At 37.4% G+C, this 26,692-nt stretch overlaps 1 protein-coding gene across 4 annotated transcripts in view; it reads right to left on the bottom strand.

Annotated features, from left to right (window-relative positions):
• ADIPOR2 (adiponectin receptor 2) overlaps positions 1–26,692 on the bottom strand; it is a 98,416-nt gene that overhangs the window by 18,529 nt on the left and 53,195 nt on the right. Inside the window, exon 1 of one of the 4 annotated variants that reach the window (XM_032844512.1) lies at positions 17,828–17,869. The exons of the other annotated variants lie outside the window; for them this stretch is intronic. Coding sequence (XP_032700403.1) covers positions 17,828–17,854 — 27 coding nt within the window. The 5' untranslated portion in view covers positions 17,855–17,869. Of the gene's footprint in view, positions 1–17,827; positions 17,870–26,692 lie in introns of those variants that run through there. 4 annotated transcript variants of the gene reach the window in all.

Raw genomic sequence — 26,692 nt, 5'->3', positions numbered from 1 at the left:
TAAAATGTAAAATAGCTTAAATAGTTATCCATGTTCAACATTTACATGATCTTCACAGAGTAAAAGAAACAAGGATTCAGTCTTGATTTTCTTATAAATAAATTATGCCAGCAGTTTCTAATAAAACTATAAATAAATGAGTACATAAAGCAGAACTAGTTAAATATTTCCTATACCAACATAAGTAAAACTCAATTAAGTTGCAGGAATGGTCTGAAATGTCAATGGGATTACTTACAGTAGTTTTGAGTATCGGGCTAATAATACATTTGGATCCATAGAAGACTACTGATAGGAAAAGGTAAGCCAGACTCCATGGCAAAAGAAAGGGTATTTCGCACACTTTATGACTTAGATAAGAAAAAATGAGGATAGCGTGTCTCTTTCCATGGGTACTCCTACTTTCTACAGAAAAGAGAGATGAATGGTTCAACTTTCCAATCATAAGGAGGTTAAGAAAAACAATGACACTGCTGTTGGGAGCCAATATGCATTTATCGAAAGAAAACAAGTACATTCAGAATGCAGGATGTATGGTCTGAGTCAAACACCAACTAGTTGCCAAAAAACATGTTTATTCATTTAGTTAAACATTTTTTAGGAAAGGTGGCTTGCATAATGGATTAAGAATCTGAAGTCGGATAAACTGTTACGATAAATTGTCATCTCTGATAAGAAGACTACATTTAACCAAAGCATCAGTTTCCTTATCTGTGAAATGATTTTAATACCGTACCTACAATGCAGATCTGTTTTAATAAAGACAATAAATAAAAAGAAACTATCATAGGACCCAGGACTCAGAAGGCAATATATAAATGATAGTCTCTATTATTATAATGATGGGTTAGGTACTGCGAACATTAAAGTTAGTATCACAACCTAGGGGAGAAGATATGCATGTAAGTAAATACAGAAAGGAGCTAGTGAACTGTATGAAAGAGGTCTGATACAAAGAGAAAAGAGAAAACAGTTAACTTTGACACTGCTGGGAAGTTTCCTAGAAAGGTAACATCTGAATCAAGAGCTGAAAAATGTGTAAGAGATTCCGGAGTCAGGCATGGCAGGGGAAAGACATAACAGGGAAAGGCAAGAGTGTATATCCAAAAACAAAGAGGAAAAGAAAAAGCACAAAGAACACATAGTTTAGCATGGCTGCTGCAGCAACAAGTCAATGTGACGTTAGACTACAAAAGGTTAAGTACAAGGGCGCCTGGATGGCTCAGTCAGTTAAGCATCTGCCTTCAGCTAAGGTCATGATCCCAGGGTCCTGAAATCAACCCCCGTATCAGCACGCTCATGCATGTGCATGTAGTTCTCTCGTTCTCATTCTAAGAAATAAATAAATAAAATCTTAAAAAAAAAAAAAAAAAAGTTTAAGTACAGACACAATCCAAATGCCCATCAACAAATAAATACATAAAATGTGGCATACACATACACAGAATATAGCAGTCAGTCATAAAAAGGTTCTGGTGTATACTACCACATGGATAAACACTGAGAACATTATGCCACACACAAAAGGGCAAATATCGTACAATACCATTTATATGAAAAATCTGGAATAGGCAAATTCACAGACACTAGAAGTAGAGAGTGGGTACCAGGGGCTGAACTGGAAGGAGGGAATGGTAAATTCTATTTCAATAGGTACAGAATTCTGTATGGGATGTTGAAAATTTTTGGAAACGGTGATGGCTGTGAATGTAATTAGTGTCACTAAGTTGTACACTGAAAAATGGCTAAAATGGCAAACTTTATACTATATATTTTACAATAAAAATTAATTTTTAAAAGACACAGGGATCCACAGCAGCATTCTTCATAAAAGTAAAAAACCAGAAATAATCCAACTATCAATAAGAAAACGGATAAAAACAAGTGTGATATATTTACGTAACAGAATATAACAGATTACTCAGTAATTAAAAAGAACTACCAACATACAAAAGAGTATGGGTAAGTAACAAAAATATGCCAATCATAAAAAGAGTATATATTGTATGATTCCACTCATAGTAAGTTCAGCAACAAGCAAAACAATCCATTGTGGTACAAATCAGAATAATGGCTCTCTCTGGGAATATAAAGGCAAGGCACAGAGAGGTTACTGACTTGAAAAAGGCATAAGAGAAATTTCTGAAATGATTAAAATAATCTGAATCTTGATCTGTGGTGATCGTATATAGGTAGTGTCATGATGCTATATATTTAAGATTTGGGTATGTTTAAATTATCCCTCAATAAAATGTTATCTGTGTAAATCCTCCCTCAATAAAACGCTTTCAAAAACAAAAACAGGAGAGAGGAACAAAAGTGCTAAAGGCTTTTCATATTAAGGGGTTTTAGGTTTTGTCACAGTAGGCAAAGCTGAGCATTTAAATGATGAGGTTGGGCCAAGCTGAACACAATTAACATTTGTGTTCTCAAACTTACTCTGGCAACAGAGAGAAGGCAACGCTAAAGAAGGGAGACAGGAAAGGAAAGAAATTAAGAAAACACGAAGTCTAAAGCAGTTGTTCTCAACTAGGGGCAATTTTGCTCCCCCACCTAGGGGACATCTGGCAATATCTATAGTTGTCTTTACTTGTCACAAGTAGGGGGAAATGTTACTGGCAACTAATAGGTAGGGGGCAGGATGCTGTTACATATCCTACAATGCAAAGGCAGTTCTCCAAAACAAAGAACTATCTGGTTAATATGTCAACAGTCAGTCAGAGAAACTCTGATCTAAAGATATGATAAGGAAGGATCTATATACCTACTACGGTATTATGTGTCCACATCAGAAAAGAATATTTTATCAGATACTTCACACTTCTTATTAATAAGTGGTTACAGTGCCATGGCTAAATGGTAATCATTCATTCAAAAAACTTAGAAAGTACTCATTGAGCAGCTACCATTTGACAGATGAGGAACCTAAGGCTAAATGATTTGCTCAGGGTCACACACCTAGAAAATACCAGTCAAAAGTTCAACTCAGGTCCATACAAGTTCCAAAGTTCATGCTATATTCTTTCCACTCTCATTGTTTTCTAATTATAAGAGTGCCTAATTTTGTGGGTAACACATTTGACCAAAAGGCCACAATACATACAGGCAGACTTTGCTTTCCAGTGGTGCAGGATAGTAAAAATGACTATGCAAGCCAAAATCATGTAAAGCATTCTTAATAACCAACGAGGGAAATGGCTATTTTGTGACTTTTAAACTTGTTAAAATATTAAAAACTCTGTCAGTTATAAATGTGTAAGACAATTTTAAAAACAGTAAGACTAGTATTTAGTATGCTATATTTTAAAAACAGAAACATTGAGAATTATTTATTTATAAAAAACTTACCCGGAGTAATTTGAGCAGTACCTACTATTTTTTTAAAGGAGGCTCCACACCCAGTGTGCGGCTTGAACGCATGACCCTGAGATCAAGAATTGCCTGCTTTACCAACTGCACCCCAGCCGGGCGCCCCAGTGCTTGCTTCTTGTTGTATAATTTATGATACAAGGTGAGCAACTCTTCTCGGCCTTGGGAAGCTGTCCATACTCTAAGTTTGGATCAGCTTTCAACATCTTACTCTTTGTGCTGTCACCTCATGAAATATCTCTAAGATTTCCTTTAATGTGATTTTTTTTTTTTTTTGCCTGCATCAACTTCTCTGGACATCTTCATCCTTTTTGTCACTTTATTCCTTTATGTTGACCAGTGTGCCTTCACCATGTTCCCCTGGCTGCACATCTAGAATCTAAGTGAGAGCAGGGTCAACATTCCCAGTCCCAATTAGGTATTTCTTCTACAGCCATTTATGCTTGGTCGGATTTGCAAATGCAGCATTATCAGTTTCATTTCTTTGCTTTTATTTTTATCTTTATTAGCCAATTCCCCCTTCCGATTATCCATTTTTGTAAAACGTCACATGGGTATATCACTGGGAAACCACACAACCATATACTTCACTGTCTTATGCATTAAATGAATGACAGATGTATGATAACCAGTCATGACAGACTTTGAAAGAAGTGACAAGACTGGACACTAATCCTGATGCATATCTACTATTTGATTTGCACAGTAGATATGCAGACTGTAGACTGAAGAGCTAGCACAAAAGTGTGCGCTTTATGCAATTATACACAGTAAACATAACCCAGTAAGTGAAATTTGAACCATTAGTTATTTAACTAACCCAAGGTAACTGAAACTCATGCATACCGGGACCCTGCAAAGTGTTAAAGCTGCTTGTCCACATTTTCTCTTCTCATCTTTTACAAGGGCCCTTTCTACCCAAAACAGCACTTCTAAAAAAATTAATCTCAATTTAACAGAATGCAAGCCTATACATAAGCAAGGATTTCACTGTGCACTATTTTTTGTATTAACAAAAAAGTGACTTAAAAAGCAGATGTAGTTACATATCTTAGAAATGTAGTGCACAGTGAAATCCTTGCTTATATATAGGCTTGCATTCTGTTAAATTCTGCCAACAATACAGCTGACACTGAACAACACAGGTTTGAATAGCACAGATCCACTTACACATGAATGTTTTACAGTACAGTCTCATAAATGTATTTTCTCTTCCTTATACTTTTCTTAGTAACATTTCTTTTCCTTTCTCTAGCTTATATAGTAATAGCATATAATACTGTATATAATGCACAGAACATATAAAATATGTGTTAATCAACTTTTTATGTTATTAGTAAGGCTTCCAATCAACAGTGGGCTACCAGCAGTTAAGTTCTGGGGGAAGTCAAAAGTTATACACAGATTTTCAGAAAGTTGACACACCCTTAACCCTTTCAGTACTCAAGAGTCAACTGTAATTCCATCTCTGGTAGTCCAGTGTATGCTGTGAGGTATAATGTGGTCAGTGGTCTGAAACACATATCCCAGTAAAAATAAATACTTCTATCCATCCCAGTAGGTCAGGAAAATTTGTGAATATTTATAAAAGAATATTCGTTCCGAAGTACAAAGTATTCTTCATCTGTTAATTTATCAAGTATTATCTCTAATTCTCAAAAAATAAACATTTAAAATACTAGCCCATAATTAGCTATTGTGTTCAAGCATTATGGAGTTGCTAATTAAGAGATCTACAAAGAGTAGGTGGAAATAAATACAGCTCCCCGGGTTAGGCAGAAGATAACAAGTAGGAATAAAATGGTAGAGTCAAACACTGGCTGTAACACAGAATAAAAAATGCATTCTCTAGGGTACATGTGCCAGTTCATGGCTATGCCACAAAACAATGGTTTAGAAAGCCTATCCTGGGCACAGTATATAAAATAGTTTTTTTCTTCCAATATTAACTCTAAAGAACTACACTGTCATGAGCAGAAATAACTTCCCATTAGCCAGCACTAAACTTCAGTATCCAAAGACCTCTCTTTCAACACTAAATAGCATCTATATTAAGATGATCACATACAAGTGTTAAATACATGCTATGTTCTGTTTCTGTTCATATTCTAACCCTCATCAAAATCAATTATGAAGAGCAACATGACACTGTCAAAGATTAAAAGACTAAAACTAAAGCTGCCTTTAAAAAGGCATAAAATTGGGACACATGGGTGGCTCAGTGAGTTAAGCATCTGCCTTCGGCTCAGGTTGTGTTCCCAGGGTCCTGGGATCAAGTCATACACAGGGCTCCTTACTCAGTCGGGAGCCTGCTTCTCCCTCTGCCTGCTGCTCCCCCCGCTTTGTGCTCTCTCTCTCACTCTGACAAATAAATAATCTTTTTTTTCAAAAGGCGTAAGATTTAATTCTCTAAGATTTTCTACCAACAAATTACTATATTTAAACTTAAAGGTCAATGCTCTGAAGTACAAAGGCACCTTTTAAGTATTCTTCTCCTACATTCAGTGAGGTCCATCTGTGAAAAGACTAAGTTAAACTTATACAATGATATGTATACATTATACAATGTATACTTATACAATATACTTATACAATGATAAATATACAATGATATCCGACTCTGATGATCTATCCACAGTGCAACCTAAAATGGTAATTCTCTAGAATATATATTTTGCCTTTGGAAAGACAAAGAACCATAGTGATAAAGATGAAAGACCTTTAAGATCAGTCTAACATGAAAAGAATTCACTTGGGCATTTACTTGTTTTAGCACAACTCAGTTCAATACAGTAAGTTAACAAATGTTTACTAAAAAGATTATTTTATTAAAAAAAGATATTTATTTGTCAGAGAGAGAGAGCAAGAGGGAGAGACAGAGACCACACAATCAGAAGGAACAGCAGGCAGAGGGAAAAGCAGCTTCCCACTGAGCAAGGAGCCCAATACAGAACTCAATCCCAGGACCCTGGGACTTGCGCTGAAGGCAGACGCTTAACCGACTGAGCCACTCAGGTACCTCTACTGAAAAGATTCATAAATAGAGGAGTAGGATATAGTCTCTGTCATCCATGGGCTTCCAACCTAATGAGGTTGGAAAACAAAGCCATGTAAATGACTAAAACAGAAATAAGGTATAACTAGTTTAAAGGCAGGGAAATGTGGAGCTCAGAAAAGACTGCATGAAAAAAAAGAATTTTGAGAAGATAAAAGAGAATAGTCAAGAGAGGAAAAAGCGGGGGCGCCTGGGTGGCTCAGTGGGTTAAGCCTCTGCCTTCGGCTCAGGTCATGATCCCAGAGTCCTGGGATCGAGCCCCGCATCGGGCTCTCTGCTCAGCTGGGAGCCTGCTTCCTCCTCTCTCTCTGCCTGCCTTTCTGCCTACTTGTGATCTCTGTCTGTCAAATAAATAAATAAAATCTTTAAAAAAAAAAGAGAGGAAAAAGCGAAAGTACCACTTTGAGGACAAGAGACCCTTTTGGTTCAACTGAAAATAAGGATGCATTCAAGAAAGCAGCAAAACATAAACTACAAATGTAAATATTATTTGAAGTCAGTAGACTAGTAGACAAAATGCCACACAGATCCACAATGGTAATACCTTCCACAGCCGGAAAATAAAGGTCAAGGAAATGGTAAAATACCCAGTGGAGAAGACAGAAAATCTTTGGTTAAAATGTGTCTGCCTTTATAGATGTTATTGAGAACTGCTTAATTATGAGGACTAAGATCTAAGGCCCCTATTTTATCATTTGTTCCAGGGAATTCATGCCCAGGAAGGTTTAGAATACTAACCAGTAAATAATTTTATTATTAGCTTTAGAAACTTCTCAAAAATTCATTTAACTATACAACAGACTGCTCAATCAGCCCCTTAGTATAATTGTTCAACTGGGTAAATCTGCTCACTTATCAAATAACTGTTCATCAAGACTTGCTCTACCAATCCTAAACTATCAAATCACAAACTGTGTGCAAGCCAGTATGACTGTATTTTTTTTTTTTTTTAAGATTTGAGAAAGACAGCGTGCATGCACACCCACACACACACATGGGGGGCAGAGGAACAGGGAGAGAGAGACTCCAAGCAGACTCTGTGCTGAGCATAGAGCCCAATGCGGGGTTTGATCTCATCACCCTGAGATCATGACCTAAGCCAAAACCAAGGGTCTGACACTTAACCAACTCTGCCACCCAGCCACCCCTCTATGCATTTTTTTAAAGATTCATTTATTTTAGAGAGAGAACATTGGTGGGAGGGGGATCACAGACTCTGCACTCAACGCAGAGCCCCACACAGACCCTAAGATCATGACCTGAGCCCAAATCAAGAGTTGGGAAGCTCAACTGACTGAGCCACCCAGGCACCCCATGACTGCTGTAATCAAAGACCTGACTTAAACCACTAGAACCCAGACCCCTAAGCCCTAGAGATATCCATCTATAACTTCTCCTTTGTAAAACACATACCACTTTATGTGGTATGCACTTTTACTGCAGCATGTAATAAACCTGGCTTAGTTTGAGCGAAAGGTTCTTAAATGGTCTTTTTGGAAAGTGGACAGGCTGAACCCAGCTTTAATTTAGAAATCTGAAATGTGTAGTAAGGTAGTAAGCTGATAAAGCTAGCAAAGACAAACACAGGGGTTAATGGAAATTAAGGTGTCTACAAAAAACAAAAGCTGAAAGAGAAAAGGCACTGATGACTATCTCTTGAATTGTCCAGTAAACTAAGTACAGTAGCTAATGTATAAAAAAAAATTCATTTTGGGCTGCCTAAAAATATATATACTCTTAACCCGTACAGACTAGTCATCTCTATCAAAGCTTAACAGAGAGGCTCTTTAAAATCATCCAAATTATTTAAGATTTTATTTATACGATAGAGAGAGACACAGCGAGAGAGGGAACACAAGCATCAGGAGAGGAAGAGGGAGAAGCAGGCTTCCCACCAAGCAGGGAGCCCGGTGCAGAGCTCGATCCCAGGACCCCAGGATCATGAGCTGAGCCGAAGGCAGACACTTAACCATCTGAGCCACCCAGGCGCCCCATCCAAATTTTTTTTTATTGTCACATAGCAACTCTAACTAAATATCCTAAATACACTTCCTCCAGAAAAGAATATGTAGAGCTCAGCAGATGACAGCCTATTTACAAGTTAGCTTTCATAGGATAAATTAATATACAGTGGCATTCTTAGGAGTTTGGTTAAAGTAAAACTGCTCAAAAAATAATCCCTACATGAAATGAGTAAAAGCTGGCTCCTAATCCTCCCATTTATTAAGAAGTATCTGGAGCAGAAGAAAAGTAGGACAACCATAAAGGCTGCTCTCTTTGACTAAATACCTTGAAAACTAAAAGATGTGAAGAAAACCCATAGAACTAGAGATCAGGGCAACCTGGTTTAAAATGCCTCTTTTGTGGTTTTGTTTAAGGAAGCTTACTTCCTTAATGCTTAACTATATACTTTAGCAAATATAGTTAAGAGAGCTCAGGTTTTAGAGTCAGAGACCTGGAAGAAATGGCCTATTCATTTCAACCAACATACCACATTATACATTTCAAAAAGAATTCTGGATGATAAAATATACTGCACCAGGAGTCTAGAAATCTGGATTTCAGGCCTCAACTGTCTAGGCTTACTTGCTACCAAACCCTCTGCTACCCTGCACTTTCCTTCATTCTAGCTATGCTGAACACTTTCCAGGCTTAGATACCAGTACATACCAACGTATATTCAATACATGCTAGCTATTATTGGTACTATTCCCTAAAAGCATCGTACTATTTCCTAATTCTATGTCTTCACATCTGCTGTTCCCTCTGCCTAGAATGCGCTTAACTCTTTTCTCCTAGTTAACTCTGAAACTCAAGTTTTGCCTCCCTAGACCCCCAGCTAAAAGTACAGTTAATCCTATAGCACCCTGCGGAATCGCACAGCCCTTACCACAAATGTACTGATTTCTTTGTCTGTCCCTCCAACTGCCTCCAACAAGGGCAAAAACTATGTTTTATCTTTGTATTCCCAGAGTGCCAAGACATACTTAAAAAAACATCAGGGTCCTGGGTGGCTCCATTGGTTAAGGCACCCACCTCTTGGTTTCAGCTCAGGTCATGATCTCCGGCTCGTGAGACTGAGCCCCCTACTGGCCTCCTCACAGAGTGTGAAGTATGCTTGTCCCTGCCCCACCCTGACTTGCACTCTCTCTCTCTAAAAATAAATAAATAAAATCTTTTTAAAAAAACACCTAATAACATCTGCAGAAAAAAACCTGGAAGAAAGCTGGGACGATTTAGTAGAAACCAGGACATCAGAAGGAAAAGCTTATGGGGGAGGAAGCAGGCTAAATTAGTTCAATTTAAAGCAGTTAAGGCTCCAATAAAGAGGTCAGTACTAAGATGACAGATTTAGAAAACACCTTTGTGAAAAAACTGTTGAAGTCAAGGGTGGCTGAGATGTAAGAATAAATTCAGGATGTGATTACTAGATTTACTGCAACTGTTTGAGTACTATTACAAAGAAAGGATGGGGTAACAGAATTCTTATTTCCTGTGGGCTAACTACATGCCAGACACTGTGCTAAGTGCTTTTACAAATTAAATCCTCAACAACCTTCTGAGATGATCATTTTTATCCCCATTTCATGATGTGGAAATCCAGATCAAGCATGGTAAATAAAGAAAAGCAATCTAAGGGAGTTACACTGCTCTGAGTGGTACCTTCATTCCCAACCTAACAACAGTATCTTATATAGATGAACTAATGAATTCCTGACCAATTTCCATCATGCATTTTTTTCAAATATTAAAAATATGACCATCATGTGATGGTATGTTAAACATTTTTGATGTTTAAAGGAGGAAAGGGGTCATCTCCTGACTCAGCAATTCCATGCCTAGGTATAGAGCTAACAGAAATGCTTCTGTACCTTCACCAGAAGACAAGCGCTAGAATATTCACAGAAATAGTTTTTTAATAGCCCAAAACTTGAAACAACCCACTAGTCTTAATGGTATACATGTTACAGTCACAGAAAGTTAAGATGAACTACAGCTACAGAAGTACAAATGAATTTCACAAACATGATATTGAGTGAAAGAAGCCAGACAGAAGAAAAATGAAACAAAATGGAACCAGGGAGGGAGACAAACCGTAAGAGAGTCTTAATCTCAGTAAGCAAACTGAGGGTTGCTGGGGGTTTTGGTGGGGAGGGATAGAGTGGCTGGGTTATGGAGGGTATGTGTTATGGTGAGGGCTGTGAACTGTGTAAAACTGATGATTCACAGACCTGTACCCTTGAAGCAAAGAATACATTACATGTTAATAAAATTTAAAAAATGTTTTTTAAAAGTATATACTGAATGGTTCCGATGACATAAAGTACAAAAACAGGAAAACTAACCTCTACCATTAGAAGTCAAGACAATGGTTACCTCTGGGAAAGGGACAGGCATCACTATGGAGGAGGGAAGGCATTAAGGGGACTTCTAGGGGTACTGGTTACACAGGTGATGCCCACTTTATACAAATTTATGGCACTATCCATTTACTTTTCTATATGCATATTACACTTCAATAAGGTTTTTTGTTGTTTTGTTTTTTTTACTCAAAAATATTGGGAAATAATGATGTAGAAGAGATCAAAGGTTCAAACTGAGGTTATCTCTGAACCCAAAACTCTGCCTTTTTTTTTCCCTTTTACCAAAGTGCTTCCTCTGAGATTATATACTGAAGCACAGAAACGGCTTCACTAAAAAAAAAAAAAAAAAAAAATTGGTAAAAGTGATAAAAGTAGCTACTAAGTAGAGTTATTTAAGCAAAGACACCTAGCTAGACCAATCCATGAAAAACTAATTATGACTCTCATTCACCTTTTCTCCTCTAACAAAACTATAGTCTGGAGACCACAGAAATGTGAAGGTTGATGGGCGCCTGGGCAGCTCAGTTGGTTAAGTGTCTGCCTTCAGCTCAGGTCATGATCCCAGGGTGCTGGAATCGAGCCCTGCCTTGGGCTCCCTGCTCTGCAGGAAGCCTGCTTCTCTCTGCCCCTCCCCTGATTTGTGTTCCCTCTCTTGCTGTGTCTGTCAAATAAATAAATAAAATCTTTTTTTTTTTTAAGATTTTATTTATCTATTTGACAGACAGAGATCATAAGTAGGCAGAGAGGCAGGCAGAGAGAGAGGAAGAAGCAGGCTCCCCACCGAGCAGAGAGCCCAATGTGGGCCTCAATCCCAGGACCCTGGGATCATGACCTGAGCCGAACACAGAGGCTTTAACCCACTGAGCCACCCAGGCACCCCAATAAATAAAATCTTAAAAAAAAAATGTGAAGGTTGAGAAACCCTTAGATATCACCTAACCCCAACAACTTCATTTCAATATTAAGAAAATGAGGCCCAGAGAAATAAAGAAAATTGGCCAAAATCACACAGCTGGCTAGCAGTGGACCAGGGCTAAAACTTAGATTCAATCATTCACTCATTCCTTTCCTTATTTACTGAGCAAATACATCACTCCAAACTTTTTTAAATGTAGGGGATAGGCATTATATTTAGGCTTGCATAAACAGATCATAACAATCTTTTTTTAAGATGATTACAAAGTCTAATAAGAACAATATCCAATAGATTATGCCTTGTCCTTTAGATAGTCTGCCTTTCTGAGGTGAAATTTAAGCAAATCTTTTCTTTCTGACAAAAATACAGGCTTCCAATGATGTGTCATATCCAACATTTTAAGTACTTTCTATGTACAGGCATTGTTCTCACTGGTATCGTGCAGGTATCATTCTCACTACCACACTACAAGACATACTGTCTGATACTCCATTTACAGATAAAGACAGCTACCTCTGAAGTTCCATCAGTCTAGAACCTATACATATGTATCATGAAAAGGAGAAGGCTATAATCACTAGTTCTCAAATTTTAAGTCTGCCCCAGAATCTTTTTCATAAAGAAAAACAGACTCCTAGACTGGAGATTTTAATTTTAAAGTACAGTTAGCCCTTGAACAACCCAGGGATGAGGGATGACCCCACCCCACCCCACCCCACGTAGTCAAAAAACCACGAAAAATCCCCCACCCTCCTCATGTAGTAAAAAATCCTCAAAAACTTAATTCCTGATCATCTACTATGGATCAGAAGCCTTACCAATAACAAAAATAGTTGATCAATACATATTTTGTATATTATATACTGTATTCCTACAATGAACTAGGCTAAAGAAACTATTAATAAAAAATCATAAGAGAATATACATTTACAGTACTGGTACTGCATATTTCAAAAAAAAAATCTGTAAGTAGACCCATGCAGTTTAAGCCTGTATCATTCAAGGGTCAACTATATGTGATTTCTAGTCCTCTTTCTTTAAAAAAAAAAATAATAACTTCTCCATTAACTCAAATAAAGGACTATCACACACAGGGAAATGAATGTAATTGTGCACATAGATATTTCACTTGAAGCTACTTAAGAGTCAACTCCACAATTACAATGGATCACTACCACCTACCACAGGGTCTCTTTTTCCACAATTTTGACCATTTATGAAAACAGTGTCCTTTAAAATGTATTAAAGACAAATAACCAAACTGCCAAATCATACTTCTGACAATAAACCAATGAAAGGAAAATCCAGTCCCATGAAGAGTAGTAGTATATTAAATCCTCCAATAAGAGTCCCAGTGTATCACTCACATAAATTCAGTGGAACCCCAGTTTCCCCATCTGTAAAACAGATACTACTAATACCTACTCTATAAGGCTTCTCTAGGGATGAATGAGACAATATGTGCAAAAGAGTTTGGAAAGTTACCTCATACATTGTATATGCCCAATAAATATGAGCTATCATTCTTCTAATAATAAAAATACTTATTCTATCACAGATTAAACAAATATGTTAACTAATTTTCCCTGAATATCAAAACAGCATATCCCCATATTCTCTTTCTATACGAAAACCTTTTTATGGAAACTACCTGAGACCATTTAGACCTAGAACACTATATTGGCTACTGACAAATTCATTCAACAACTATGTGTTATACGTCCACTATGAATCAAAAAGACGGGGCTAGAATCTGAGGATGGGGTGACAAAAGGCAAGACCTGTTCCACCACAGAACACAGTCTACAAGCAAAAATAATTATTAACATCATACAAACATATAACTGCGGGGCACCTGGGTGGCTCAGGTTAAGCATCTGCCTTCAGCTCAGGTCATGATCTCAGGGTTCTGGGATTGAGCCCCGCAATGGGCTCCCCCTGCTCAGCAGGAAGCCCACTTCCCCCTCTTTCTGTCTGCCTCTCTGCCTACTTGTGATTTCTCTCTGTCAAATAAATAAATAAAATCTTTATATATATATAGATAGATATAATTACAAGTTAGAGTGTGTATTGTGATGAAATATAAATGGTATGCTTAAATATAAGAATGGAAAAGATTAAATAGAATGAAGAAGAGGTCGAGAATTTGTGAAAAGTTTCTCTAAGGAAGTGATATTTAACCTAAATACTAAAGAATAAGCAGCAGTTAGCCAGAGGTGTGGCCTAACACCACTCTGGGCAGAGAAAATAGCCACATTTGAAGGCTCTCTAGCTGCAGAGAACCTAGCATGTTTAAGGAAATAAGGACAATGTGGTTGAGGCTCACTGACCAAGAAAGAGAACATCCTGAAATGAAATTAGACAACCAGAGAGTTGAGATCATCAGAGTCCTGCAGATTATGGAAAAGAGTGGGGATTTTGTCCTAAGTGCAATGGGAAGTAAATGTATTTTTGAAAATGGAAATGGTTAACAAAAACTCTGCATTTTTAAGAATTCTCTTTAGCAACTGTGTGAGGAATACACTGGATAAAAACAAGAAGCAAAACAAAAAGCCCTAGTAGGAGATCTAGCCCAGTATTCCAGATGATAGATGATAGTAGCTTAAAGTAGTTTAATAGAACAGACAAAAAGAACAGACCATTAGAAGTTGAATAGACACAACTTGAGTTTTTAATAGGTTTGATTTTTATTTCTATTTCCAGAGTCTTCAAAGAGGTTAAATAATTAAAATCTTCAGGGGTGCCTGGGTGGCTCAGTGGGTTAAGCTTCTGTCTTCGGCTCAGGTCATGATCTCAAGGTCCTGGGATTGAGCCCCGTTTTGGTTCTCTGCTCAGCAGGGAGCCTGCTTCCCCCTCCCCCACCTGCCTCTCTGCCTACTTGTGGTCAGTCTCCCTCTCTCTCTCTCTCTCTCTCTGTCAAATAAATAAATAATCTTTTTAAATTAATTAATTAATTAAAAATAATAATAATGATTAAAATCTTCAGGCACCAGCTAACCTAGGTAGATCTCCTGATAAAAAATCAAGAGTCAGGGATGCATGGGTGGCTCAGTGAGTTAAGCATCTGCCTTTGGCTCAGGTCATGATCCCAGGGTCCTGGACAGAGCCCCACATCGGGCTCCTTGCTCAGCGGGGAGCCTGCTTCTCCCTCTGCCTGCTGCTCCCTCTGCTTGTGCACTCTCTCTCTCAAATACGTAAAATCTTAAAAATCTTAAAAAAAAAAAAAAAACCTCAAGAGTCAACTGTGACTACAATGAGATACCACTTGGTATATTCAAAAAGATAGGGTCCTGGGATCAAGTCCAGCATCGGCCCAGCAGGAAGCCTGCTTCTTCCACTTCCCTTGTTCCTGCCCCTTGCTAATACTCTGTCAAATAAATAAAATCTTTAAATATACATATATATGTTTAAAAAAAGAATAAAAACAGGCAAAACTAACTGCCAGCCAGGACATGGAAAAAGTGGAACCCTCAAACATCGCTAGTGGGGATGAAAAATGGTACAGCTGCTAGAGAAAACAGTCTGGCAGCTCCTCAAAATGTTAAAAGAGTTAACACATAGTCCAGAAAAATCACTCCTGTGTATATACCCAAGAGAAATGAAGTCACATGGGCATACAAAAGAGCAACATTTTTTCAATATAGTACAACCATACAATGGAATATTATTCAGCCATAAAAGAGAATGAAGTTCTGATACATGATACAACACAAATGAACCTTGAAAACATTATGCTAAGTAAAAGAGCTGGTCATAAAACACCACACATCCCATGATTCCATTATAAAAAAGTCTACAACAGGAAAATCCATAGAGACAGAAAGTAGACTGGAAATCAGCTGCCTAGAGTTCAGGTGTGGGGACAGGAATGATAGTTAATGGGTTAAAGGTTTCTTTTAGAGATAATAAAAATGTTCTAAATTAGAATGTTGTAATGGTTGCACAATTCTGTGAACACACTAAAACTTTTTAATTGTACCCTTTAAATGGGGGGATTTTTATATATGAATTACCTCAACTTTTTTTTTAAATAGTGAACTGTGAGTAAATGTGACATTTTCCTTTAAAAAACAGCAAGAAATCTAACTCGATTTCCTAAATATTCCTCAGAGAATGCGTAGAGATTTGCCTTTTTGCAAACCATGCTTCTGAGAAGTTTTTAACATGTTATTTTTAATAAGAGAACTACAGGGGCGCCTGGGTGGCACAGTTGGTTAAGCATCAACTCTTGGTTTTGGCTCAGGTCATAATCTCAGTCGTGAGATTGAGCCCCATGTCAGGCTCAGCTTGACATTCTCTCTCCTTTCTCCCTCTGACCCTCCCTCTTGCGCACACTTTCTAAAAATAAATCTTAAAAAAAAAGAACTGTAATTTTTTAAAAGATTTTATTATTTATTTGACAGAGAGAGAGAGAGATAGTGTGAGAGCAGGAACACAAGCAGCAGAGTGGGAGAGAGAGAAGAAGGCTTCCCGCCAAGCAGGGAACCTAATGTGGGGCTTGATCCCAGGACCCTGGGATCATGACCACAGACGCTAAACGACTGAGCCACCCAGGCACTCCCTGAACTATAACTAATTTTTAAACAGTAGTGAGGATCTTAGTCACTTGTGAAGATTTTTAAAAATATACTCATCCAGGACCCAAAGGTTCTGATTTAGTAGGTGAGAATTATATCCTGGCATTTGTGTTTATTTTCCTTAAAGGGCCAAAGGTGACAAGATAAGCATTCCAAAATAGATTCACAGATTTAAAGGAATCTGCTGATAAACAGCTGCATAAAAAGACCTATCACTCTGTAATGGATACAATTACCTTTAAACCTTATTTTTATAAATTCAAATTTTCATTTAATATGTTTTTTATTTAAAAACAAAAAGACACCCCCTCTTATTTTTCCTATGACATTCTTATCCTTATGCACGAATGGCATTTAACACAGCTAGAGAATCTAAGGGAAACTACCACCTTTTTTTTAAAGCCTATGCAATCTACTGAAGTTCTGTATTTTTAAAAGAGCGAATAGGAGTACCTGGGTGGCTCTGTTGGGTAAGCATCTGCCTTTGGCTCAGGTCATGATCCTGGGGTCCTGGGATCTGGGATCAAGTCCCACACTGGGATCCCTGCTCAGAAGAGAGTCTGCTTCTCCCTCTGTCCCTCCCCTCCACAACTTGTGCAAGCTCTCCCAAATAAATAAAATCTTTAAGTAAATAAATAAATAACAAATACTCTAAGAAAATGATGCAAAATCATTAGAAATGTGAAAGAACACACCACAATAATGTGAGGTTTATGTACTTTCAAAATAAACAAAAATTCCATTGAAAGGTTAGAATTCATCTGAGAAGCAAAATTATCCTAGTCTAAGAGAAAACGAGGTGTATATAACAAGTCTGTCAAAAAACAAGTACCAGTGGTTGAATCTAACCTCTGGGCTCAATATAAATACTCAGAGGCAGAGTTTGGAATTGAGAAACACGAAGTCAGCCTGCTGGCAATTTTCATAAAGGCAGCATTGTTAAGCAGAAAGTGCAGTCAGAAGACCTAACACATACTCTCATTTAGTCATGTGACCTTGGGCAAATTACTCTAAGCTTTCTAAATCTCACTTTCATCCACTTTTAAAAAGAGATCATATCTGGTCTTCCTATTTCAGAGTGCAATTTTGAGAAGCAAATGAGATGCTGTCTGTGAGAGTGCTATTACAATTATTCAGATGGATACACTCTAGTTGCTAGCAGTTCACATACTTTGACTTCAAACTGGAAATTTCAAGAAAAGAATCCTTCCCCCAAAACCAAACAAACAGAAAATCAGTGTATGGAACTCATTAAGTCCCTGGAAGGTACTAAGTTAATATTTTGTCTTTAATTTCAGTATCAAAATTACACAGCTTTCTGTAAATCTATCTTCCTTCTCTCCTAGCTCCCATGATTATTCTATACTAACAACTCTGAAATTAAGCAAGGGACAGTACTGTATACAGATTATCAAATATAGAATGGAAGTTGCAATGAATGAAGAAGAGACACAAGGGAAAACTAGAGCAGTAGAAAAGTTTTCATTGCTTAAATGATCCAATGAGTTTTCTTACTGAAAACAACTCCCAGGTATGTAGAACATACAGATGCACTGGTCTCTCCATAAACCATCTTCTCATTTTCAGCAAAGAACTTCCACTCCAAAGAGAAACAATACAGAAAGGACAAATTTTCATTAGGAACAAAAACACACAATTTCATCTTTAGTAAACTGAGGAAAGTAAACAAGATGGTTTCAGAGAGTCTTTTCAACTCTATCATTCCACAATCTAAGGTTCTGATTCTCTCACTCCATGATTCCTCACAGAAAATGTTAAAAACAAATGTGAAGAGAAATGGTTCTTTTGTTCAGGCTTTTGGCTTCTGGGTTAAAAAGGAAAATCAAATACAGGTTTTCAAGGCAATATAATGAGTTCATTCATAAGGATGAAAAAATCACATTCACTCGATTATTTATTAGCAAAACAAAGAGCACAAACATCGTATTAGAAAATACCACCCTACCGGGTGAAAATGATAAATAAAAATACATAGTATAAAAAGAAACAGATAACCACTAGAACACAAAAGGGACTGGATAAATTCTAAATTCTAAAAACATTTTACCATCTCATAACTAATAAACATAACTTTGTTGTCATTTTTAATCTCAAACTGGCCAGTCTAAAATTCCTTCTAGCTTTAATAAGTCTTTAGCTGCAATAAGCAAACAGTAGTACATTAAAAATCATATAGTGATATAGTTACTACGTATTCAATTATCTCCTTTAAGATGACTAAACAGAATCTCGAATCTCCTATTTTGAAACACAACTCTTGATTCCCCCTTTTTAAGCCTGCCCCCAACCTTAGCAATCCCACTTTTTGTGCAGTTAAAATATCCAATAATCATCCTTGATTGCCCTCTTTTCTTCACTCTACATCAAATTCATCAGGAAGTCCTGCTGGCTTGACTTCCAACATATACTGGGAATCCCTCCATTTCTAAGGCTACTACCACCCTGTTTCAAGCCAAGATCTTCTCTCACCTAGAATATTCAACAGGTTCCTGTCCTTCCATTCTGTCTTCTCACAATTCATTCTCCACATCCAAAGTGATCTTTTAAAAATCACAATCCCTCCCTCCTGTTTAAACACCTCAAAGGTTGTCCACTTCCCAGCGGATTTTATTAAAATAAAATCTAAACAACTTCTATATACCTATATGATCTGGTCCCTGCCTGGCCTACTGACCTCAACTCATTTCACTCTTTCTTCTTGTTCCTCATGCTCTAATTGCACTGGCTTTCTTTCAGTCCTCAGGGTGAAGAAAAGGAGTAGGGAGGAAGAGACCGGAGGCGACAGAAGCCACAGAGGGGAAAAAGCTTATTCTACCTGTGGCCCCCTATACTAGCTTGTTTCCTCTACCTGGAAATACTCTTCTCCTAGCTCTTTGCTGGTTCCTTATCACTCAGGCCTCACCTCAAACATGATTTCCTTAACAATAGCTAAAGAACTGAGGGGGGCTGGGGGTGCGCTGATAGAGCATCCAGGATTTTTAGGGCACTGAAAGTGAAAGTACTCTGTATAATACCATAATGATGGACATATGTCATACATTTGTCCAAACTCACAGTATATACAACATCAAGAGTAAACTGTAATGTAAACTATGAACTTCAGGTAATTACAATGTGTCAATACAGGCTCATCAGTTTTAACAAAGACTGCACTCTGGTGGAGGATGTTGACAGTAGGTGAGTCTAGGTTATGTGTGAGGGCAGGGAGTATGCAGAAAAATCTCTGTTTCCCCTCAATTTTTCTGGGAACCTAAAAACTGCTTTAAAAAGAAAGTGTTTTCAAAATTCTCTCACCTTATTACCTTAGCATACTTTTCTCCTCATAGCAATTATCATTTTTTATAATTAGCTCATTCATTTATGTGTTTCGGGGGTTTATTGTCTGTGTCTTCACCTTTGCACTTGCACCATACAGGCAAAAATCGTGGCTCTTACCTATCACCGTATTTCTAGTGCTCAGAAAGGCACCTGGCCCAGAGCAGTTGAACAGGGCCCCTGGAGGCTGTGCACAGCACAACTTAGATGGCTCATCATAGATTATGATTTTGATGAAATCTCTTGGGAAATTTGCAAAATGACAGACCTGGATCTGAAAAAAATGCATTCCTATAATACATTAATAGAAGGCATAATAGTTTTAGATATGCTATAATGACAATGTGCTACTGAGGTAGTCAGAACAAATATTAGCACTCGCTGACATACATGGCTAGGTACTTTGTTGTGGGGGCCGTCTGTGCATTATAGGATGGTTAGCAGCACCCATGGCCTCTACCCACAAGATGCTAGTAGCACAACTCCCCTAGTTTTGAAAACCAAAAATGTCTCCAGACACTGGAAATTCCTAATGGCAAACCACTAGAATGGTCGTTTAGGCTTTCACTAAGTTTTCTCATCTATAACACACAGACTCAACATATCCTAGAATAGCCACTTCAAATGCACACACTCATTTACATCATATTAGGAAACCTCTGGATATTTACAGTACTAAGTTTGTTTTTGTTTTTTTAACACAATGCTCATTATTAGAATTCAGGGCAACGGTCTGGAACAGAAAAGCAAGCACCAAATCTAAACACTGAAAGAATTTTCACAAGTTCTCATATTATTCATAAAATATGCATACAGAAGATACACACAATGTTATTGTTGCTCTTTTTCAGAGAAACTGATGTACTCAAAAGTTGTACAAAGTTATAATCAGGAGTTAAATAGAAGAACCTACAACTTCCAACTGTCATTCTAGGATTCTGTGGTGTAAGAAAATTCTCTCCAGCATCTGATGCAGCAATGAAACTCCGTGGTTTTTGTTTTTTTTTTAAAGATTTTATTTATTTATTTATTTATTTGAGGAAGGGGAGCAGAGGGAGGACAAGCAGACTCCATGCTGAGTACGGAGCCCAACATAGGGGCTTGATCCCATGACCCCAGCGGAAAGCCAGAGATGGATCCTTAACCAACTTAGCCACCCAGGTAGGCACCCCTAGCACTGAAAATTTATTTTATGAAGTACAATAACCTATATAAAGATACTGGGATAGGGAATGGCTTTTTCCTTACAAACTGTGGCAGATTACATATTAAACTTTTCAATTATTTACTCACTCCTTTCCCACAGAGAAATATAATCTCCATCCCATTATCTTTGGATCTGGCCACATAAGTGCTTTGACCAATGGAACATAAGCAAATGTAACTTACATCACATATGAGCAGAAACTTTGAATACAAATATGTGATTTGATTTGTTCTCTGGGACTTTTGCAATCTGCCATGAGAACATGTCCCAGAAAGTCTCCTTCAGTCTGGATCCCAGAATAAGAATACGCATGGAGCCAACCCACAACAGAATGGCAATCTAAAGCAGTCACACTTGACCTACAGCCCTCAGGTATGTTCCTATCGTTCTAAGTCATTAAGCCTCTGGAGTATGTAGTTCCTGCAGCAAAAGCTGACTAACACACGGATATACTTTTCTGGTGCGCTAACATTAAAATATTTACATAACTCTAAATTTCACTGTATATGACTTTATAAAGTTGTTCTCTCTTTCTCTCTTGCTCTTTCTTTATACACACACACACACACACACACCACACAAACACACGCAATCTTAACTTCTGCTTTTGTTTAACATTCAAAATGTGTACTATGAACATTTTTAGAGATTAAAAAATTACCAGAACATCTATCTGCACTGAGGGTAGCTGTGTTACAATTCTCAGTTCACATTATCATATTCAAATACCACAAAAATAAGCAAAGTACGGATTCCAAGTACAGGTCCAAAGAATCTAGGAAAGATTCTCCACAAATCTGGAGTTAGAATATAGTAGGCCTGGGATGTATGAGTGGCTCAGTCAGTTAGGTGTCTGCCTTTGGCTCAGGTCTTGATCTCAAGGTCCTGGGATCAAGTCAAGCATTGGCTCCTTGCTCAGGGGGTAGCCTGCTTCTCCCTCTGCCTACCACTCCCCCTGCTTATGTACATGCATGCTCCTTCTGACAAATAAAATCTTTTTTAAAAAGGAATACAGTATGCCTTGGTGTCCTCCAATTTAGTCCTAATATTCTTTAACAATCCAAAAACATCTAAAAAATAAGTATATAATCTACACATTTGCTGTCCATCGAATGCAAAATGTACTCATTTATGAAAGGTATAAGCAAAAAATTAGAGGCTTTTTGTAATTCTAATTTTATTATTATTCTGTGTGGGAAACCAAAAAGTTTAAAATAATTTCAGCATATAGGAAACACACTTGGAAAAAAGTTCACTTGTTTGGCTGAAACCTCTTTTTACATGACAGAGAAATGACTGCTTATTACACATGCCATGAATATTTATCACCTACTATTCACAATTTGATCTACTCCAAGGTCTGGTTTATGTTCCCACTCCTCTACCAAAATAGCTCTTGTTAAGTTCACCTATATGAACACCATGTTTCCAGAACCAATGGTCACTAGTCTATCCTTTTTGTTCATGATCTCTTTAGCAGCACTAGAAACAAACCAATCACTGCTCCCTCCCCTTCTTCTTGAAAGACTTTCCTGGGTTTTGTGATATAACACTTTCCTGGGTTTTCCTCCTACCTTACAAGAGTCTCTTAGCTTCCTCTACTTGGCTCTCTCTCCTTAAAATGCCCTGTGAATGCTGGTGTCCTTCAGGCTGGATCCTAGGGCCCTTCTCTTTTCCCTCTCTTCTCTCTTCCTCTCTTAAATAACCTTAACCATTTCAATGGTTTTAAGTATCATCTACATTGCAGCTAGCTCCTAAATAATTACTACCTGCCCAGGCCACTCTTAGGAATGCCAACTATCTTCTAGACACATCCACTAAAATGCCTCATGTGCATTTTATATTTAACACAGTCAAAAGCAAATTCTTGATCCTCCCATCTAACCCTACTTCACCTCCAAACTTATCCTCTAGTTTTTCCCATCTCAGAACACAGAATCATACCCCAGCAATCCAAGTATTCACGTCATCCCTCAGACGGATTCTTGTCCTTTCCTTCCCTTCTCCCTTAACTCATCATATCCAATCTACCAGCAAGTTGTCAACTCTACCTCCAAAGCACAGCTCAAATGTACCCACTTCTTGCCAACTCAACTATCACCATCAACCCAGAATAAGCTACTCTCATGAATTTCTGAAACAGCCTTTTGACTCCTCTCCAAGTTTCTTTCCCAACCAACAGCCCCCAAAATCTGCTGTTTTCACATAAGAGCCCAAAATGATCCTTCTAGAATGCAATAAAATCTTATCACTCCATTACTAAAACTTTCTAATAACCTCCAATATACTTTCTCCAACAAAGGTCATTACCTAAAATTTTTTCCTCATTTCTTATTATCCTCCCCCTTTCCACACTTCTTAAATATGCCAAATTCTTCTCGGATTCAGGACCCTATACACACTACTCCTATGAACTGAAATCCCCTTGCACACACTTCCTCCTTTCCTCTTCCCCAACTTTTCACCAGTCTTTACTAAGCATTCAATTACATAATCACTTCTAGAAACTGCCAGAGGTACTAACAATCAAAAAAGAACTGAAAACAGTTCTTTAAATGGGGTATTAGTATATTTCAGAATAGTTCAATGTGAGCTACCCAGATGGCTCAGTCAGCAGAGCATGCAACTCTTGATCTTGGGGTTGTGAGTTCAAGCCCCACACTGGGTGTAGAGATTACTTAAAAACAAAATCTTAAAAAAAAAAAAAAAAAAGTTCAATGTGTACATTCTGGAAATCTTTGAGACCATTTCTTAGTATCAGAAAATTGATAAAAATATAGATTCCTGGAGCAGCTGGGTGGTTCAGTCAGTTAAAAGATCTGCCTTTGGCTTAGGTCATGATCTCAGGGTCCTGGAATCGAGCCCTGCATCAGGCTCCTTGCTCAGTGGGGAGTCTGCTTTTCCCTCTCACTGTCCCTCTGTGCGTGCATGTGCACATGCTTTCTCTCAAATAAAATCTTTAAAAAAAAAAAAAAAAGGAGAATCCTATCATAACTGGAAAGGAACACGGGTATTATCTATGACAAATATAAATCAAGGATAATTAAGTAAATTTTTCTATTTCACAAGGGTAGATGATCGGTCTCCTGACCCTGTGTTCAGTAACTTAGTCAACCCTCTTCCAATTCTGTTTACTGTATCTCCATTTTCTTTAAGATAACCCCAACATTAAAAAAAAAAAAATCCCTAAATTCATGCGGAATGACAAAGGGCCTCCAATAGTCAAAACAGTATTTTTTTTAAGAGGGAAAGTGAGAAGAGACTTCCTGCTGAGCAGCGAGCCCAACATGGGGCTTGATTCCAGCACCCTGAGATCATAACCTGAGCCGAAGGCAGACATTTTACCAACTCAGTCATCTGGCGCTCCTAGTCAAAATAGTCTGGAGAAAGAACAACAAAGCTGGAAATATCCCACTTCCTTCAAAACATATTACAAAAGTACAGTAATCGAAATAGTATGGTACTGACAGGAAGACATAAAGACCAGGAGAACAGAATCAGAGCCCAGAAATAAATCATGCATACATAGTCAAGTGATCTTCAGCAAGAACAGCAAGACTACTACATAGTGGAAAAGACACTACAGAGTCTCTTCGATAAATGGTACTAGAAAACTGGATACCCACATGCAAAGGAGTAAAACTGGACCCTTACATAATACGTGAAAATCAATTCAAAATGACTCAACTCAAAAAAACCTAAATGTAAAACCTGAAACTATAAATCTCCAAGAAAATACAGAGGAAAAGTTAAGTTTTATAACACTGGTTTTGGCAATGCTTTCTTGGCTATGACACCAAAAGCACAAACAATAAAAGCAAAATTAGACACGTGGGATTATGTCACCTAAGTAACTCCTGCACAGCAAACAATCAACAGAATGGACCTATGGAACAGAAAATATTTGCAAACCATATTTGGAGTTAATATCCAAAATATAAAATAAACTCCCAAAACTCTACAGAGTTTGGGCGAAGGATATGAACAGACATTTCTCCAAGTATGTAAGTATATGACAGAATGCTCAACACTCCTCATCAAAGAAATGCAAAGCAAAACTACAATGAGGTACCACATCACATCTGTTATCAAAACAGAAAGTAGTAAGTGTGATGAGGATGTGAAGAAATTAGAACCCTTGTGCACTACTGATGGGAATATAAAATGATGCAGCTCCTGTGGAAAACAGTATGGAGGTTCCACAAAAAAACTAAAAATAGAGCTGTCATATGATCCAGTAATCCTACTTCTGGGTATATACAAAAAAGAACTAAAAACAGTACTGAGAGCTTTATTTACAATGGCCAAGAGGTAAGAAAAACCTAAATGTCCAGCAGCAGATGAATGGATAAGGACAATGCCATAGTATTTAGCCTTAAAAAAGAAGTCTTTATCATATGCTACAACATATACAAACCTTGAGAATATTATGCTGAGTGGAATAAGCCAGTAATAGGAGAGATACTGTATGATTCCACTTATATGAGAAATTGAAATCAGTAAGACTCATAAAAGCAGAAAGCACGACGGTAGCTGCCAAGGACTAGCGGGCAGACAAAATGGCAAGTGCTACTCAACGGCTATCGAGTTTTAAGTCATCCAAGCTGTAAAAATGCTAGAGATCTAAGGGACATATAGTTAGCAATAATTCATGTTGTATTAATGGTAATAAAAAGGAAAAAATAAAAAACCACCTCCAGTCACTCATCCAAGCTTAGTGATAGTTCTCATTAGTAAAATAACAACTGTTTAGCCTTAATAGCAAATGAGGGAAACAGCTTGCTCAGCTTAGATAGGGAAGTCTTAACTACTAGTTACACATTACTTTAAAATGGCAAGAAAGCAAAGTCTTAAGTGTGGATGGAAGTTCTTGCCCCAGTTTTCTGTCAAACTTCTTTTTAAACAGTAATAATGCCAGTTTAAAGACCAAATAATATTATACTTACTGTAGGAAAACAGGTGCTTTTTTAATCCTTCCGACCTGGTCTCTGTATGTGTGGGTACACACACACACATGCACGCAAATCTTTCACTATAATACAATCTAGCCAAGAAGATGAAGGTGGCTTATAAAGTGTTCCTAAGAAGAGAAGAACTACCTTAAATTTCCTATATTGTATCTATATTGCTACAGTGCTCTGATGAAATTCTTTTAAGAGACCTGAAAGGACAAGACAACCCTCTGGAGTTCAAACCAACACCACTATTACCCATACAATAACTGTATTTCTTAGGATGATAAAGATGCAGTTTGGAGTAGAGGCTTTCAAAATGTGTAAAGTACAACCCACATTAAGAAATGTATATATTATTCATATCTACATACATATTTATATAAAACTAAACAATTTCATCAAATAGTATAAATGTATATTGCTATATACATGCACCTCTTTGTTCTCTTGCTGTTTAATTTTTTAAATACTACTTATAGTACCAAAATCAATTTCACAACCACTAATGGAAAACTACAGTTTGGTAAACACTGTACTAGAGCCACAACAGTGAACACATGCTATGGAATTCCAAGGATACAAAGCACGTAACAAAATGGATAAAACAATGACTTTCTGATGCTATTCACAGATACTTATATCTTTGCTCTCTAGGCATAGCTGCTTAAATAATTTAAAGGCTGCTCTTTTCTCTGGGAAGTAAAAGCAAAGATTAAAATCTGCCTTCTGTTCCCAGAATTCTAATGACTCCCAAGGTAGACACTGGAGATAAACTATATCTGGAGAAGTAGTTCCAGCACAGAGTTAGAATTTCTCCAAAAATACAAAAGATAATATCATAACTAAAACATGGCTGAATTATAAAGATTAAATAGTAACTACAAAAACCCATTTCCCTTCTCAAACAAGATAA

Source organism: Lontra canadensis, unplaced genomic scaffold, assembly GCF_010015895.1.
Source record: "Lontra canadensis isolate GAN:19392208 unplaced genomic scaffold, GSC_riverotter_1.0 scaffold153, whole genome shotgun sequence".
NCBI classification, from domain to species: Eukaryota; Metazoa; Chordata; class Mammalia; order Carnivora; family Mustelidae; genus Lontra; species Lontra canadensis.
This window is presented reverse-complemented; position numbering and strand designations above follow the sequence as displayed.